This window comes from Melanotaenia boesemani, chromosome 5 (assembly GCF_017639745.1).
Source record: "Melanotaenia boesemani isolate fMelBoe1 chromosome 5, fMelBoe1.pri, whole genome shotgun sequence".
NCBI lineage: Eukaryota > Metazoa > Chordata > Actinopteri > Atheriniformes > Melanotaeniidae > Melanotaenia > Melanotaenia boesemani.
In genome coordinates, this window is record NC_055686.1 from 841,345 (window position 1) to 860,730 (window position 19,386).

General features: G+C 44.8%; 1 protein-coding gene across 2 annotated transcripts in view; it reads right to left on the reverse strand.

Annotated features, from left to right (window-relative positions):
• The window catches only part of dlg4b (discs, large homolog 4b (Drosophila)), an 83,428-nt gene that overhangs the window by 45,906 nt on the left and 18,136 nt on the right, over nt 1-19,386 (reverse strand). The window contains exon 3 of one of the 2 annotated variants that reach the window (XM_041984592.1): nt 11,526-11,596. In XM_041984592.1, coding sequence (XP_041840526.1) covers nt 11,526-11,596 — 71 coding nt within the window. Of the gene's footprint in view, nt 1-11,042; nt 11,290-11,525; nt 11,597-19,386 lie in introns of those variants that run through there. The other variant, XM_041984593.1, reaches the window with a different exon arrangement.

Consider the following 19,386-nt stretch of genomic DNA (forward strand, 5'->3'; position numbering starts at 1 on the left):
TGAATCTCCATTTCTGTGCCATTGATCTATATCCTATTGCCAGCTGTAGTACTACTGGACTATGGTCAGATAATACTATTGCCTTATAATCACAACTTCGAATCTGTGTTAGATATCTATAATCTACTAAAAAATAATCTATCCTAGAATAGGAATGATGACCAGGAGAGAAATATGAAAATTGCTTAACCTTGGGAGAAAGAGCCCTAAAAGGATCTATCAGTTTATATGTATCCATAAATTCGTGAATAGTTTTTGCAGATTTCGATTTGGCTACTGATCTCTGTGATGATCTGTCAAGACTTGGATCCAAGACAAGATTGAAATCTCCGCCAATTATTAATTTATGGGAATCTATATTAGGTAAAGAAGATATAAATGATCTAATAAAACATTCATCATCAACATTAGGGGCGTAAATATTTGCTAATGTAACCAGATTATTATAAAGTTGTCCTGTCACTATAATATATCATCCTCCAGTGTCAGACAAGAGTGTTGATGCTATAAAGGGAATCCCTTTTCTGATTATAATGGCTGTGCCTCTGCTTTTTGCTGTAAAATTTAAATGATAGACCTGTTCAATCCATCTGGTATGCAGTCTCTGATGGTCCTGATCTCTCAGACGAGTTTCCTGTAAGAATCCTATATCTGTCCTTCATTTTTTAAGATATGCTAAAATATTGCCCCGCTTAACAGCTCCATTGAGTCCTTTACAGTTCCATGAAACAAAATTCACTAGGTTTTGTGACTTATTACTAAGTTTTACTGTACTTGTAGGGAAATATTTGCAACATAATCCTTAATTATTTTAAAAGATGGCCTCCAAAAGAAATTACAAACGAAAGCGCAGGTAAACAAAAACCCCTACTGAACCAGTCCCTGTTCCCTCTCTGTTCCCCCCTGAATGAAAAATTCCAATGTAACTCGGACAGAGAAAGTACTTAACACAAAGAAAGGTATTTAACTTCAGCTCAGAGAGATATGTGAACATTTGACTCACCACTAAGCTCCTTAAAAGTTATTTCAAGCATATCCAGACTAATTTTACACAGGTAGACTCACTGTATCAACATACTCAAGCTCGGTTATTATCATTAATCATTATTTAGATGGTTTAAACGTGCAAGAAAGAATAAGTATTAACAATAATAGTAAAAATAGAAATAAATAAATAAAATAAAAAAGAAAGTCTATTAATGCTAATAAAGTAAGAATTATCATGTGTAGCATTTTTCACAAGTGAACATATATTAACCTTTTATTTTTCCCTTCCCAAAGTTTTTCTTTCTCTCAATAAAGCTAATTTACCTGAGCAGGAGCGTATCAGTTTAGTTTAGAGTATTACCATCCAGTAGTATCTGTTTTGATAAACTACGTCAGTGACAACTATTCCGTTCCTTCCTCCGGTGTGGTCAACGTGTCGTCCTTCGGTGTGGTCAGCGCGTTGGTCTGGATAAATCGTACACTTTTCTTGCAGCTTCTTGAGATCCACAATTAAAGATGTGTACGACTTTTCCAGTGTTGTTAGTCTATCAGATGCATGGCTCAGGGACTTCTCCATCTCCTTCTGTGTGTTCGCTGCCTCTGCTTGCACAGTAAACAGTCGTTCGACTTTTCCCATAAGTTCGTCTCGGGTAGCTTTGATATCTGCTTTAGCCTCTTCTCGCAGTTCAGATATATCACTGCTGATTCCTTTGCGCATACCAGCGAGCTGGGTTTTAATGCCGTTCAAACTGTCCTCATACGATTTTAATCCTGCTCGGATCTCTGTGCGCAGTGTTCCCACAGATATAGGACCTTCTTCCTCCGTCACCACGCTAGCATTAGCTTTAGCGGTAGCTGTTTCGCCCCATTCCCTGGACAGGGTGGGGGGATTGATATTTATCCTTTATATGCAAGGCAAACTGTAGGGGGTCCTGGGCCTGTTGCACTTGGGGCTTGAGGAGATTGAGGATGAACCGCTCCATCGTCTTCATCAGCTGGGATGTAAGTGCCACCGGTCTGTAATCGTTCAGCTCACCAGGACGTTTTTTCTTTGGAACTGGAACAATACAGGATGTTTTCCACAGGGTAGGAACTTTCCCCAGCTGTAGACTGTGGTTGAAGACATGCTGGAGTGGTTCCCCCAGTTCATCATCACAGGTCCTAAGCAGACGAGGAGGCACTCCGTCAGGGCCAGCTGCTTTCCATGGGTGGAGCTTCCTCAGTTCTCCCCTCACCTGTTCTGCTGTTATGTGTGGAGGGTGTTGAGATGGGGGGAGGGGTAAAGGTTGGCAGGGGGGCTGCACAGGGGATGAAGTCAGGGAGGATGTGTACTGCAGTGGGAGAGGGGGGACCGTGGGCTGGTCAAAGCGGTTAAAGAAGATGTTCAGCCTGTTTGCTTCTTCCAATGTCCCCCCCGCTGTTATGGCCTTTGATCTGAAGCCTGTGATGGTGTTGACACCATCCCAGACCTCCTTCATACGGCTCTCACTCAGTTTATCCTCCACCTTCCTTCTGTAGGTGTCCCTCTCCACCTTCAGGCATTGTTTCACCTCCCGCTGTGCTAACTGCATTCCCTCCCTGTCATGGTTCATGAAAGCCACCTTCTTCCTGTTGAGGGCAGCTTTGACATCTTGTGTTATCCAAGGTTTGTTATTTGGATAACAACGGACAGTCTTATTGGGGGAGACTACGTCCAGCGAGAAGTTGATGTAGTCCGTCAGACAGTGAGTCTGCTCCTCTATGTCCTCACCATGTTGTCTCAGCAGTACGTCCCAATCAGTGATGTCAAAGCCGTCTCTCAGAGCATCCTCTGCCTCAGGTAACCACTTCCTGATGGAGCGTGTGGTTGTAGACATCCTTTTGACCAGGGGGGTGTACTGTGGCTGTAGGTGAACCAGGTTGTGGTCAGACTTTCCAAGTGGGGGGAGGGGGGTGGCTGTGTAGGCATCCTTCACATTGGAGTACAGCAGGTCTATTGTTCTGTTGTTCCTTGTGGGACAGTCTACAGCCTGGTAGAAGGAGGCCAAGGTAGAGTCCAGGGAAGCATGATTAAAATCCCCAGATATGACCATAAACGCTTTGGGATGCTTTGTCTGCAACCCGGTAGATCCACGTTAGCATCCGGTATCGCATCAGTGAGCCATGTCTCTGTGAAGATGTATAAGCTGCACGCGCAATAACTCCGTTGATTGTTCAGTGCCAACAGCTCGTCCATCTTGTTAGGTAGTGAGTTGATGTTCCCCATTAGTACAGAGGGGATCACTGGCTTAAAACGTCGTCAAGCAGCCTTTAGCTTAGATCCTGACTCCTCTGTGCTTCCTCCTCAGCTCTGTCGGTACGTTGTGCTGCATTCCGACGTTAGTCTTCCATGCAAAAAGTTCCTCTCTTGAATAAACAAGACGACGTGCAAGTGCCATGCTAGAGTTCAAAATATTCAGTAGGATATTTATATATATATGATAAGGAATAAAACGATAGGAAAGAAAGAAAGAACCACTCGGGTGCTTAAGAGACACTGGTAAGGCAGCCGTCTCCTACAGCGCCGTAACCATGGGGTTATAGCTGGCGTAGAGCAATTATTCAAAATAAAATAGTCTGGAAAATGCAATATATTAAAATAATAAGCGGAGCTGGACACACGCAACTTCACTCCATGCTGCCGGAAGCGGAAGTCGAACATTGCTAGTAGTCTATTACATTGTTAGTAGTTAGTAGAACATTGTTAGTAGTTAGTAGAACATTGTTAGTAGTTAGTAGAACATTGTTAGTAGTATATTACATTGTTAGTAGTTAGTAGAACATTGTTAGTAGTTAGTAGAACATTGTTAGTAGTTAGTAGAACATTGCTAGTAGTCTATTACATTGTTAGTAGTTAGTAGAACATTGTTAGTAGTTAGTAGAACATTGCTAGTAGTCTATTACATTGTTAGTAGTTAGTAGAACATTGTTAGTAGTTAGTAGAACATTGTTAGTTGTTAGTAGAACATTGTTAGTAGTTAGTAGAACATTGCTAGTAGTCTATTACATTGTTAGTAGTTAGTAGAACATTGTTAGTAGTCTATTACATTGTTAGTAGTTAGTAGAACATTGTTAAAGGTAGTTTAACATTGTTAGACTACCTTTAACAATCCATTTAAAACTCATTCTTAAAACATAAGTATGAGTACCCACATTCAAAAGTCATTGACTACCAGAAAAAGCTGCTAGATTTGTCGCTAGTCGCTTTTGTGGAAAAAAAAAAAGGTTGCTAGACGTGTCTGAAAACGCTCTAATATAGTGACAAAGTCGCTAAGTTGGCAACGCTGGGGGGGCGTGTCATTGGCTGTGTCCGAATGTGCACCCTAGTCCCTGCATAGTGCCCTATGTAGGGGTCACGCCATTTTGTTGGTGTGTCCGAATGTCTAGAGAGAGAAAAGTAGGGTACTCAAAATTACCCACAATGCATCTTGAAAAGTAGTGAGCATCGATGGTCCCATTGGTGGACATTCAGACACTGCCATTGTGTGAGTGGCGGAAGAGCCAAGGAGGAGGAGGAGGAGGAGGAGGAGGAAACAGGATTTGACTAAATCATATCGTATAAAAATATCATTTTTGTGTCGTCTTTGTGAACTAAAATGTCCATAGATTTTATTCCAGTTTTTATTTAGTGAACTACATTTTCTGATTTTCTGATTTAGTCCCAGTTATTGTTTATTATGGGGGTTGACGAAAATATTTTCGTTTAGTTTTCATTAATGAAATTAACACTACTCCTAGGATTACTTTACTCATTCCTAGGATTACTGTATTCATTCATAGGACTGGTTTGGACATTTTAAGACTAGTTTACTTATTCCAATGACTACTTTAGTTACTCCTAGGACATGTTTAGTCATTCATGGGATTACTTTACCAATTTGTAGGATTACTTTACTCATTCCATTCTCATGGATTAGTTTAGTTATTACTACAACTAGTTTACTCATTCCTAGGAATACTTCCTCATTCCTTTAACTATTTTGGTAATTCCCAGGACTAATCTTATTCCTAGCATTACTTTACCTATTCCTAGGACTATGTAATCCTAGGAATACTTTATTAATTTCTACGATTACTTTATTCATTTGTAGGGCTAGTTCAGTCATACCTAGTACTAATTTACTAATTTCTATGACTAGTTTAGTCATTCCAAGGATTACTTTACTCATTCCTCGGACTAGTTCAGGTATTCCTAGGACTTGTTTAGTCATTTCAAGGAGTACTCATTTCTAAGACTTGTTTAGTCATTCCAAGGACTGGTTTAGTCATTCCAAGGAGTACTCATTTCTAGGACTAGTTTAGTCATTCCTAGGAGTATGTTACTCATTCCAGTGACTAGTTTAGGCATTCCAATGATTACTTTAGTTATTCCTAGGACTAGTTTACTCAATCCTAGGAGTACTTTACCAATTCATAGGAATAGTTTAGTCATTCCTAGGACTAGTTTATGCAATCTTAGGATTACTTCACTCATTTCTAGGACTACTCTACTCATTCCTTGGTCTAGCTTAGTCATTCCTATGACTACTTTAGTCATTCCTAGGACTAGTTTATTAATTCTTAGAATTAGTTTAGTCATTCCTATTACTACTTTACTTATTGCTAGGACTACTTTAGTCTTTCCTATGATTATTTTAGTCATTCATCATTTTTAGTACCAGTTTAATCATTCCTATGAATACTTTTCTCTTTCCTAGGATTACTTTACGCATTCCTGGGACAACTTTACCAGGATAAGATTATTCATTCCTATGACTACTAATTCCCAGGACTTCCTATTCAATCCTAGGTTTATTGTATACATTCCTATGACTGGTTTAGTCATTCCTAGGACTACATTAGTTATTCCTAGGACTAGTTTAGTCATTCCTAAAACTAGTTTGCTTATTCCAAGGACTACTATTCCTAGGACTACATTAGTCATTACTAAGACCAGTTTACTCATTCCTAGAATTACTTTACTCATTCCGTCTGCCTCCAAGGGAACAATATTCAGGTTTCTTCCACGTGGGTCCTTAGGTAAGACCCATAACTCTACTGCCTAACCCGTTGTAAGTCGCTTTGGATAAAGCATCAGCTAAATTATTCTCAGGTGTACCTGCAGGCTGGGAACAGCTGGGACATGCTGACAAACAATAAACCCAATTTAAGAACACAATCATGACAAACAGTAATTAATCTGAATGCCAACCAGGGAGAAGATGGTCGGATCAAATATGAGCTGACCTGAAACTGGACTTGAATTAAATGAAACTAGGAAACTCTGATAGTTATGGATCAAAACTGAATCTTAAGGCTGTGCTGAAAGATCAATAAAACCACTTTCACCTGACATTAAAACAGTTTTTACTGGTGCGAAACTGGGAAAGTCTAAGGTAAAACTGCAGAACGTGGCCCATCCTATTGGTCCCACAAGTCTGGTCTGAGCTGGTTCTGGGTGGGACTGGTGTCTCCTCATCACTGGTTTCCAGTCCAGCTTGATGTGAGGCCAGTGTCACAAGAGGAAATGTGTGTGTGTTTTGGTGTGTGTCCATTAGCAGAAGTGATGCAGCTAAAGATAGAAGAAGCTATTTCTGGTCCAGCATATCCATCTCTCTGAGTGAGCAGAAAATAGAACAATATCATCACCGTAATGGAAGATACTGGAAAACAAACGTCTTGCCAGAGCGGGACTGAATAACCAGAAATAAATCCCACCAAGAACAATAACACAGGAATAGAAGCTGGTTTAATCATTAACTCCATCACTGGCTGGACCTTCAGGAAAACAATCCCCTTGTTGGTGTCTATGGACAGGTAGGGTCAGGTAGGGACAGGTAGGGTCAGGTAGGGGCAGGTAGAGACAGGTAGGGACAGGCAGGGACAGGTAGGGTCAGGTAGGGTCAGGTAGGGGCAGGTAAGGACATCTACGGACACCTAAGCCCCCGGTGTGCCCCTAATGTACCATAGCATTTTCCTATGAACCTACAACTGCAGGGGGTCCATAAATGGTGCAGTATGATTCGGTTGTATGGACCCCTTTTATAATGGAAACACACAAAATAGTGTACCGGCCCGTCCCGGCCCGACCCGAACGACTCAGTGGAAACAGGGCTTTAGGGACCTCAGAAAATAGATTCTTAGAGTCAGAAATGTGTCCCTATGCCTGAGCAAAGTACAATTAAATAAGGGAGAAAGGTTTTACCCTGTCCTACAGAGGAAAACACCATGCTAACACCATGCTAACACCATGCAAACATTCTGTTCTGTTCTGTTCTATTTTATTCTATTCTATTCTATTCTGTTCTGTTCTATTCTATTCTATTCTATTCTATTTTATTCTACAGCCATTTAGCATTTTATCCAAAGTGTCTTACATCTGAGAGGAACAACAACACAAGCAAGAAGTCAAACAGGATGTGACACCATGCTAACACCATGCTAACATCATGCTAACATAATGTTAACACCATGCTAACACCATGCTAACATAATGTTAACACCATGCAAACACCATGCTAACACCATGCTAACATCATGCTAACATAATGTTAACACCATGCTAACACCATGCTAACATAATGTTAACACCATGCAAACACCATGCTAACACCATGCTAACATCACGTTAAGACATGCTAAAACCATGCTAACATCATGTTAACATAATGTTAACACCATGCAAACACCATGCTAACATCATGCTAACATAATATTAAGACATGCTAACACCATGCTAACATCATGTTAACATCCTGTTAACACCATGCTAACATCATGTTAACATAATGTTCAGACATGCTAACATCACGTTAAGACATGCTAACACCATGCTAACAAAATGTTAACATCATGTCACCAACATGCTAACAATTTTTGATGAACACAGACGTCATTGTTCATCTTCTTATTTGTGATCATTAAATAATTTGTTTCAACCTTAAATACACTTTTAGTCTCATTGTGGCCATTATGGGTCCTGGAGGCTGTAGGATGGATCAGAGCTGTCCCAGAGTTTCCTGTGGAACCAGCCAGTCTGAGACGTAGGAGTTTATGTATCCAGGGCAGAGCAGGTAGCCAGATTATATAATGAAACTCAGCAGGCAGTGTTTCTAATGTTGTGTTCCATCAGTTCGAGTATGTTGCTCGTATGTAAACTTCCAGCCATTATCACACCAGAACAACTGGTTCACGAACTATTGATCAAAGCGAGAATCACATCTCTACAAACCAGAGCTGCTGAGCTTCCAGCACTCAGCAGGTAAAAGTATAATCAGGCTGTAAAGTCCTAAAACCTGAGAAATCAGATTTCTGCTGCAGCTCCTCTGAACCAATCAACACTTTTAAATAAGTGATGATGAAGTTTGCATCCTGAGTGAGTCTCATTCCCAGACACTGTTAGTTCCCACCGCTCTGCATCAGGTCAGCACATTTTACATGTTTTATCTGAAGAAAGCTGGGTGGTGGGGTATAAGTAGGGTGGTGTCCATCAGTGGTTCATGCCATACAATGACAGAGCTGACTTGGTGTGATGATCCAGACCTTTCTAGTTATCAGATAGCTCTATACTGTCAGTAAAAACATGTTTTTAGCATCAGATCACTGGAAAAAAAAACCAACAAATATCATATTACAGCTATTAGTACAAAGTTTATACTACTGAACAAGTTGAGGTAAAAAGAAAAACTGTCCAAGATGAAACTAAAGACTTCCATTCAGGAACGATTTCTGCTCTTTCCTTGTTTTATTCATTTACTTTTTGGCTTCTCTCACAGACCAGGGGTCTCATTTATAAAACTGTGCGTAGGATTCTTACTAAAAGTGTACTTACGCCCAAAACCGGAAGTTGGCGTACGCCATAAAATATTCTGATTTATAAAACCGTGCGTACGCACAGGTGCAAGCAATTTCCCCTTTATAAATCACACTCGTCCTTGAAGTTTGCGCAGGTGAATTTGGCTCATGTTCCGCCCACTACACACCCACTTTCCACCATAAATGGTCAATGCAAAGTAGCTCAGCGTGTATTAAAATGAGCCAGCTGATCCATGTTGTGATCCATGAACAACGGCAACCGCAGGGAAGCGAACCAAAAAACGCAACTTCACAGAGGCAGAAATCGATGCATTAGTGAGTGAGGTGGAGAGTCGAAAAATTATTTTGTTTGGTAGCCACAGTAGTGGCGTGACAAATAAGAGTAAGTGTCGTGAGTGGCAACACATAGTTACCTCAGTTAACTCTGTGAGCGGGACAGAGCCTTGGTGATCACTGGGGAGGAGAATGCGTTGGTGGGCAAATTGATTATATGTTGATAGGAGATTTATTTTTCTTAGCTTTTTATTTATTTGGAAGGTCCTTAGGCTGTGTGGTTATAGCTCACCTGTGCAGCATATAACACTGCTGTTATGAATCCTTCTTATACTTTAAAGTATATCTATTCTCTATCTATTAATATTTGATATTTAGGGAAATTAGATGTGGAAGAGTGTAGCAGGACGCATAGACAGCGGAGACGGGTTATGAACTCTTGCCGGGTTGAAGTCATGCACGCTGACCAGTGAGCCGAAATCACATCTGCGGTCATACAGCCAGAGCGCAAAATTAATTGGAGACATGGTGACAGGACCCCACGCTGCCACAAGAGGACTCTGGATGCAGTGTGTTGTTAATTCCCCACCTCTCCATCTGTGTCGCCAATTCCCCCAGCCTCCAAAACCAGCGTACGCATGGGTCAGAGCTGCCGTGAAAGACCGCACATTTTCACGTCAAGTTTGTTTTTTATAAATCACAACCTTTGCGTGAAAAGAGGCGTACGCCAGTTTCAGGCCCCATTTTGTGCGTACGCAACGGTTATAAATGAGACCCCAGGTCACTTTAGGCATCACACTCGGTTAGGATTAGGAAATGATCGCAGTCAGGATTTTAATAATCTGCCTCTTAAGTACGAATTCACCATTTATTTCTTGTAAATTAGAAACAGATGCTAAAGGCTTTTATCAGCATCTCTCAGCATTAGAAACGGGATCAGATGTTTCTGGAGTGGTGGACCAGGCTCATTGTAAACTTAAACTCGGCTCAGTGGAAGGACAAACTTCTGACGAGTCATATTTAATAAAAACATGTAGAGCTGCAGCAAAAAACAAACCAGAGCTCACCGAGTATGCTACGTAAACTGTTAAATACAGGACTGACAATGGTTCAGAATTTCTACCGGCTGTTTGGCTTCAACATGAAATGAGTTGTTTAGCTTTAGGCAACAACTGGTTAGCTTTAGGAAAAACATCCAGATTTAGTTTAATATAAACTGTTCAACAGTATTAATCTGAACCATCGCAAACCTACAGAAAAGGATCCTGTACGTGGCGCCAACATCGGTGACAAGGGGAGGACATAAATGAAACTTACAATCTAAGCTAACAACTTTTAGGACTTTATGATTCATAAACGACGATAGTTTGACGTTATTTTTATAACTAACTGAGACTAAGTATAAGAAGACCTGGTCCACAGCTGTCATGGATCTGATGTCGATCTACAACAACTCGCTAAGATTTCCCTCCATATGTTGAGAGAAACTCTGCTCCTCGTTAACGAACCTGACGAGCAGCTGCTCCACTGAACGCAACACACCGAGTGACGGAGATTTAACGTCAGCCTGTTGCACGTCTGCAGCTAATCCAGCATCTGCTGGAGGAAAATGTCTCAGAGCGCCGTCATGTCTGCTTCCCTGCATGTGTCATGCTGTTCCCACATGGCTGTGGTTCCGCTAACAGCTAGCTAGCCTGAGCTAGCGTGCATGCTAATGTTGCTATGCTAACACACACACGTGAAGGCAGAGTGGCGGATGGTGAATGAAAATGTGACGGAAGCAGAACACACACACACACACACGGAAAAACTGGTTCTGATGATTTGTGGGGACACACGTGTACACACACACACACGTAATATGTTGTATGTGTGTGTGTATGTGTGTGTGTGTGTGTGTGTGTGTGTGAGTGTGTGTGTGTGTGTGTGTGAGTGAACGTATTTTGGCAGATGCATGCGGGCGGTCTTACCTTGGTAGTGACAATGCAGAGGCAGTCCATATCCCCCCCCCCACACACACTCACACACACTCACGCACACACATTTTCACGCTCACACACTCATGCTCGGTTTCTCTTTGTTGCCCTCTCTCTCTCTCTCTCGCTCTCTCTCTCTCTCTCCTCAGCCGTCTGTCTGTCGATGCTCGCTCACCCGCTTTCTCGCCTCTGCTGTCCCTCCGTCTGTCGGCACCGAGCGAGCGAGCCGGAGAGGGAGAGAGGAGGAGGAGGAGGAGAGCGATGAAGAGGAGGACTGTTGTGTTTTGTGGGGGGGCACGGAGAGGCAGGAGGAGGTTGAGAGATATAGAGACGCATTGAGAAAGAGAGAGAGAGAAAGGCGAGGAGGAGGTGGGGGCTGGGCTCCTGTTGCTATAGTGATATGCAGCTGTTGCCCTGGTAAAGCTGCTGCAGCTGTTGCTAGGTAGCAGAGACGGGTGTTGCAGTGTGTGTTGGTACCTGTCCAGGTGTGTGTGGTCGGCTCGCCGTCTGGTTCTCACACACTGTCAGCTCGTAAAACTCCTGGATGTCTGCGCACACACAGAAACAGACACACACATCAGCCGGTCTGCGCGCGTGTCGCCCAGCAGACATCAGACCAATGGTGTTGCAGGTCGGGGTGCAGGTCAGCGTCAGGTTTAACCTCTGACCTCTGACCTGGAGCCCGGCCGGTCCGCATCCTGGTGGCTGAAATTACTGTCAGCTTTAACGTTCCCGTGTTTCCATGTCTGGAAACTTCAACCTGCTCTTTCTACTGATGTAAAAAGGAAACGTTGGGTCTATGTAAAATGTAAATAAAAGCAGAATAAAGTCACATTTTATCCCCAGTAGAAGGTAAACAACACATTAGAGGATGAAACTGAGACGTTTCACCATTAGATGAAAATATGAGCTGATAGGGAATCTGATGCAGCAACACGTCTGGAAAAGTTGGAACAGGAGCAACAAAAGGCTACCTAGTAACCTAGGAACAGGTCAGTAACATGACTGGTGTAAAAGGAGCATTTCAGAGAGGCAGAGTCTCTTAGATGGAAAGATGGACAGAGAATCAGGAGGAGTCTCTGTGTACTGGGGACAAGGCTGGATGCTGGTGGTCTTCTGCATTAACAGCAGACATGATTCTCTACTGGAAACCACTGCATGGACTCAGGAAGACTTCCAGAAACCACTGTCTGTGAACACAGTTCACCCTGAAACCCACAAATGCAGGTTAAAAGTGGCAAAACATCACCTGGAACTACGTTTTATACCGTGCCGCTCTTAGATGCACCATGAGGTGCCCCTGGACACATCATCAGGGATGTAACCTGGTATCAAAGGGGGATTTTGGGTCTTTCAACAATCAGACCCCTTCCTCCAGGTGACCCAGCCAGGGTTCAACAAGCCATAGCTTGCGTCCAGGTAGCGCTACCCTACTTGCCACGCCTCTCCCCTCTTGATCCACAACCACCTTGATGCCACTAATGCTGCGTCGGTGGACAACTTAACAGCCCTTCACTGACTGACTCCTGTTAAGCCCAGCATCTTGTAGGCCCTGCAGAGGGATTGTCAAATCCTCGGCATCCCACTTCAATGGATTGGCATTGTGCCTGCCAACCATTGTTCTGGCACTCCTCCACTAGCTCTGAGTATTTTGCCCTCTTTTTCTCATGAGCCTCCTCCATCCGGTCCTCCCATGGCACAGTGAGCTCCAGGAAAATCACCTGCTTGGTTGCTGCTGAGGTGAGGACAATGTCTGGCCTTGGCGTTGTCTTGGTGACCACTTCTAGGGAATGTCAGCTGCTTCCCCAGATCAACTTTCAGCTCCCAATCACGCGCTGTCGCCAACAGACCAGGGGAGGTATTTTGGGAAGCCACTGCAGGCTTCTCCCCAGCTCTGATGAAAGCGATGGTGTTCCTCACTGAGCGAAGGCTCTTGCTGTGGCTGATTACACTGCAGAGAGCACCCGGTACAGCCTTCAGGACTTGGTCATGTTTGCAGCGGTAGCTCCCTTCACCCAGGACTCTTGGACACCAGCTAAGAATGTGCTCCAGGGTTCCTCTTTTCTGGCAGAGGAGGCAAGCTGGTGTCTCCACCTTCCCCCAGGTAAAGATATTAGATGGACTAGGCCGCACATCGTAGACTGCTTGGATCAAGAATTTTATGCGATGGGGTTCAGCTCTCCACAGCTCTGTCCATGTGACCTTGAGCTCCACAACTTGCTCCCATCTCGTCCAGGCTCCCTGCTGCCTCATTCCCACCATCTGGCTGACCCGCTTCTCCTCTACTCCAGCTCGCACCTCCTCAAGGATCAGTGACCATTTCCCCTGTGCCCTACCATAGCGAAGTGTTCTACCACTGCCTAAACCCGCTCTTCCCTGTGCTACTGTACCCACCAGAACCCTCTTCGGTATCTCAACTCTGCAACACCCACAGCCTCGGAAGCTCTCCACTTACGTCCCATCCTATCCTCGATCCCAGCCTGGACAACCTTTGGACTCACTGGACTCCCGGTATTGAAGCAGCTAACTCGACTGAGTGACCATGAACTCCCTGCTCAGGCTGCTGCTAGGGAGCTTCAGCTTGTTGGTGTGCCCGTACAGGGCGATGCTGCTCAGGCTTCGTGGCAACCCCAGCCATCTGTGGAGAAACCTGCTGACCCTCATCTCAAAGCCTTCCACTGTTGAAACCAGGACTTCGTAGATCAAGAGGGGCCAAAGGAGCCATGGAAGGATATCCTGCTGGTAAATCCAGGCTTTGAACTTGCCAGGGAGGCCAGACTTCTCCACCACAGCTAGCCAGGTCTCCAGCTCTTGTTTGGTTGCTTGTGTGGAGGCTGCAGTTGAACACCTTTCCCAGGCTCTTCACCGGTTCCTCTGTGAGTAATGGTATCTTGGTGGTACCGAGTGAGAAGCAGAACTTACCTGTCACCTTCCCTTTCTTCAGCACAAGTGACCTCAATTTACCTGGTTTGAACCTCATACGAGCCCAGGAGATCAACTCTTCAAGTCCACTTAGGATCCACCTGCAGCCCGGAACAGATAGGTTGTCACTGCCAGGTCGTCCATGAAGGCTCGAATAGGTGGCTGTCAGACTCCAGACTTGGTGAAGGACCCCCTGCACTGGACTTCTGCAGACTTCACCAGCATGTTCATGGCGAGGGCAAAGAGTATGACTGAGATCGCACAACCGGTGATAATCCCTTTTTCAAGTTTGTGCCAGTCAGAAGTTGTTGCTCATGAAGAGACTCTCAGGATGAAGTTGGCATAGTAGTCCAGGATGAGGTCTCTGAACTTCTTTGGGATGTGATGATGATTCAGTGCCTCTTCAACAAGTTTATGTGGCATTAATCCATAGACGTTCGCAAGGTCCACCCACAGCACAGCCAGGTCACCTTTGTGTGCTCCAAACAGCCAGAGACCTTCGGAATCCCTCCTTTCTGAACATCGCCCTGGAACTACTTTTTACACCGTGCCGAACATCGCCCTGGAACTACTTTTTAAACCGTGCCTAACATCACCCTGGAACTACTTTTTACACCGTGCCGAACATCGCCCTGGAACTACTTTTTACACCGTGCCGAACATCGCCCTGGAACTACTTTTTAAACCGTGCCTAACATCACCCTGGAACTACTTTTTACACCGTGCCGAACATCGCCCTGGAACTACTTTTTACACCGTGCCGAACATCGCCCTGGAACTACTTTTTACACCGTGCCGAACATCGCCCTGGAACTACTTTTTACACCGTGCCGAACATCGCCCTGGAACTACTTTTTACACCGTGCCGAACATCGCCCTGGAACTACTTTTTACAGTCAGTAGGGATGGGCGGACTGGTCTGCATTTGCTTCTTTTCCCTCCCTGTGTTATGCTGTGCTTGTTGGCCCCCATCCAGACCACCAATCAGCCTAGATCTGCTAAGATTTGGGCTCTGCTGTTCCTGCTGAGACCCGAACTCTGCTGGTCATGCTCCGGACTCTGTTGGACCCGCTGGGATCTGGGCTCTGCTGGTCCTGTTCCGGACTCTGTTGGACTTTCCAGTCCTGACACCTGTGAGATGGGATCCTCATGGACTGGATTTCCTGCTGACGTTCCACTGACCTGAGTCTCCCTTCAGGAGGTCTTAGACTGGTATAAAAGTTTTTATGTTTCACTGATGCTTTGTGAGCTGTTGATGGCCGAAGTCATGAAAAGTTATAGTTATCTAACAGAAGGTCTCCTAGATCTAGAGCTAGGTCTGGTGGGACACAGAGGTGTCTTCCAGGTCTAGAGCTAGGTCTGATGGGACGGGTATGGCGGCCCGGAACTGCAATATTCCATCGAAGGAAAGACTTTTACATTGTCGGTGTGTACATTTACATAATAAAAACCAAGTTTAGGTTTACAAAACAGAAGTCCTGCCTTGACCAGACCACATGAGGAGAACCGGGCAGGACGATGGGATGGTGGCGGGAACTGCACCTCCATAGAAAACTGGCTCTAACATCCAGACTTCCTGAAATCCAGATCTTTCATTCACCTACAACAGAAACTCCTGCATGAACAGGTCTGACTCCACCTCCATCAGTTCAGCCAATCACAGCAGAGAGTCTTAATGACCCAGTTAATCTGTCCAATCACGTCACAGCTTTTACTCTAAAGACTCCAGTAAGACCAGATTAAGAAAGACAGCAGTCCTGAGGAAGAGGAGGACACCAGGGAGGATGAGGAGGACAATAGGGAGGAGGCAGAGGAGGACACCAGGGAGCAAAAGGAGGACACCAGGAAAATAGAAGAGGAGGACACCAGGTCTGCAACAATAGAACCACTGATTTACAACCACAGGTAGGGCGGAGTCACTGTGTGGAGACCCCGCCCCCTTTCAAAATGTCTGTATCACTGTGCCTGGAATCAGGTTTCACATCAGAAACATGGACACCTGCTGGTCAGACTGAAAACTACACCCACAGCTCAGACCAAAAACTACACCCACAGGTAAGACCGAAAACTACACCCGCAGGTCAGACTGAAAACTACACCCGCAGGTCAGACCGAAAACTACACCCGCAGGTCAGACCGAAAACTACACCCACAGGTAAGACCGAAAACTACACCCACAGGTCAGACTGAAAACTACACCCACAGGTCAGACCAAAAACTACACCCACAGGTCAGACTGAAAACTACACCCACAGGTCAGACCAAAAACTACACCCACAGGTCAGACCGAAACTACACCCACAGGCAAGACCGAAAACTACACGCACAGGTCAGACTGAAAACTACACCCACAGGTCAGACTGAAAACTACACCCACAGGTAAGACTGAAAACTACACCCACAGGTAAGACCGAAAACTACACCCACAGGTCAGACCAGAAACTACACCCACAGGTCAGACCGAAACTACACCCACAGGCAAGACCGAAAACTACACCCACAACTCAGACTGAAAACTACACCCACAGGTAAGACCGAAAACTACACCCACAGGTCAGACTGAAAATTACACCCACAGGTCAGACCAAAACTACACCCACAGGCAAGACCGAAAACTACACCCACAGCTCAGACTGAAAACTACACCCACAGGTAAGACGGAAAACTACACCCACAGGTAAGACCAAAAACTACACCCACAGGTCAGACTGAAAACTACACCCACAGGTAAGACTGAAAACTACACAAACAGGTAAGACCGAAAACTACACCCAAAGGTAAGACTGAAAACTACACCCAAAATCAGACTGAAAACTACACCCACAGCTCAGACTGAAAACTACACCCACAGGTCAGACTGAAAACTACACCCACAGGTCAGACCGAAAACTATGCCCACAGGTAAGACCGAAAACTACACCCACAGGTCAGACCGAAAACTACACCCACAGGTAAGACCAAAAACTACACCCACAGGTCAGACCGAAAACTACACCCACATGTAAGACCGAAAACTACACCCACAGGTCAGACCGAAAACTACACCCACAGGTCAGACCGAAAACTACACCCACAGGTCAGACCGAAAACTACACCCACAGGTCAGACCGAAAACTACACCCACAGGTCAGACCGAAAACTACACCCACAGGTAAGACCGAAAACTACACCCACAGGTAAGACCCGAAAACTACACCCACAGGTCAGACCGAAAACTGCACCCACAGGTCAGACCTGGAACTACACCAACATTGCATTAGCTGGATGAACAAATAAATGTACAAGATGTTGCTGCTTGTAGACATGTAGGTGTGTAAGTGTACAGGTGTTAGTGTGTGTAGGTGTGTAAGTGTGTGCAGGTGTTAGTGTGTGTAGGCATCAGTGCGTGTAGGTGTTAGTGTGTAGGTGTTAGTGCGTGTAGGTGTTAGTGTGTGCAGGTGTTAGTGTGTGTAGGTGTTAGTCTGTGTAGGTCTTAGAGTGTGTAGGTGTTCGTGTGTGTAGGTGTTAGTGTGTGTAGATATTAGTGTGTGCAGGTGTTAGTGTGTGTAGGTGTTAGTGTGTAGGTGTTAGTGCGTGTAGGTGTTAGTGTGTGCAGGTGTTAGTGTGTGCAGGTGTTAGTGTGTAGGTGTTAGTGTGTGTAGGTGTTAGTGCGTGTAGGTGTTAGTGTGTGTAGGTGTTAGTGTGTGTAGGTGTTAGTGTGTGTAGGTGTTAGTGGGTAGGTGTTAGTGTGTTTAGGAGTTAGTGTGTGTAGGTGTTAGTGTGTGTAGGTGTTAGTGTGTGTAGGTGTTAGAGTGTGTAGGTGTTAGTGTGTGTAGGTCTTAGAGTGTGTAGGTGTTAGTGGGTAGGTGTTAGTGTGTTTAGGAGTTAGTGTGTGTAGGTGTTAGTGTGTGTAGGAGTTAGTGGGTAGGTGTTAGTGTGTGTAGGTGTTAGTGTGTGTAGGTGTTAGTGGGTAGGTGTTAGTGTGTGTAGGTGTTAGTGTGTGTAGGTCTTAGAGTGTGTAGGTGTTAGTGGGTAGGTGTTAGTGTGTTTAGGAGTTAGTGTGTGTAGGTGTTAGTGTGTGTAGGAGTTAGTGGGTAGGTGTTAGTGTGTGTAGGTGTTAGTGTGTGTAGGTGTTAGTGGGTAGGTGTTAGTGTGTGTAGGTGTTAGTGGGTAGGTGTTAGTGTGTGTAGGTCTTAGAGTGTGTAGGTGTTAGTGTGTAGGTGTTAGTGCGTGTAGGTGTTAGTGCGTGTAGGTGTTAGTGTGTGTAGGTGTTAGTGTGGGTAGGTGTTAGTGGGTGTAGGTGTTAGTGTGTGTAGGTGTTAGTGTGTGCAGGTGTTAGTGTGTGCAGGTGTTAGTGTGTGCAGGTGTTAGTGTGTGTAGGTGTTAGTGTGTGTAGGTGTTAGAGTGTGTAGGTGTTAGTGTGTGTAGGTCTTAGAGTGTGTAGGTGTTAGTGTGTGTAGGTGTTAGTGGGTAGGTGTTAGTGTGTGTAGGTGTTAGTGGGTAGGTGTTAGTGCGTGTAGGTGTTAGTGCGTGTAGGTGTTAGTGTGTGTAGGTGTTAGTGCGTGTAGGTGTTAGTGTGTGTAGGTGTTAGTGTGTGTAGGTGTTAGTGTGTGTAGGAGTTAGTGGGTAGGTGTTAGTGTGTGTAGGTGTTAGTGTGTGTAGGTGTTAGTGGGTAGGTGTTAGTGTGTGTAGGTGTTAGTGTGTGTAGGTGTTAGTGGGTAGGTGTTAGTGTGTGTAGGTCTTAGAGTGTGTAGGTGTTAGTGTGTAGGTGTTAGTGCGTGTAGGTGTTAGTGCGTGTAGGTGTTAGTGTGTGTAGGTGTTAGTGCGTGTAGGTGTTAGTGTGTGTAGGTGTTAGTGGGTAGGTGTTAGTGTGTTTAGGAGTTAGTGTGTGTAGGTGTTAGTGTGTGTAGGTGTTAGTGTGTGTAGGTGTTAGAGTGTGTAGGTGTTAGTGTGTGTAGGTCTTAGAGTGTGTAGGTGTTAGTGGGTAGGTGTTAGTGTGTTTAGGAGTTAGTGTGTGTAGGTGTTAGTGTGTGTAGGAGTTAGTGGGTAGGTGTTAGTGTGTGTAGGTGTTAGTGTGTGTAGGTGTTAGTGTGTGTAGGAGTTAGTGTGTGTAGGTGTTAGTGTGTGTAGGTGTTAGCGTGTGTAGGTGTTAGTGGGTAGGTGTTAGTGTGTGTAGGTGTTAGTGTGTGTAGGTGTTAGTGTGTGTAGATGTTAGAGTGTGTAGGTGTTAGTGTGTGTAGGTCTTAGAGTGTGTAGGTGTTAGTGGGTTGGTGTTAGTGTGTTTAGGAGTTAGTGTGTGTAGGTGTTAGTGTGTGTAGGAGTTAGTGGGTAGGTGTTAGTGTGTGTAGGTGTTAGTGTGTGTAGGTGTTAGTGGGTAGGTGTTAGTGTGTGTAGGTGTTAGTGTGTGTAGGTGTTAGTGTGTGTAGGTGTTAGTGGG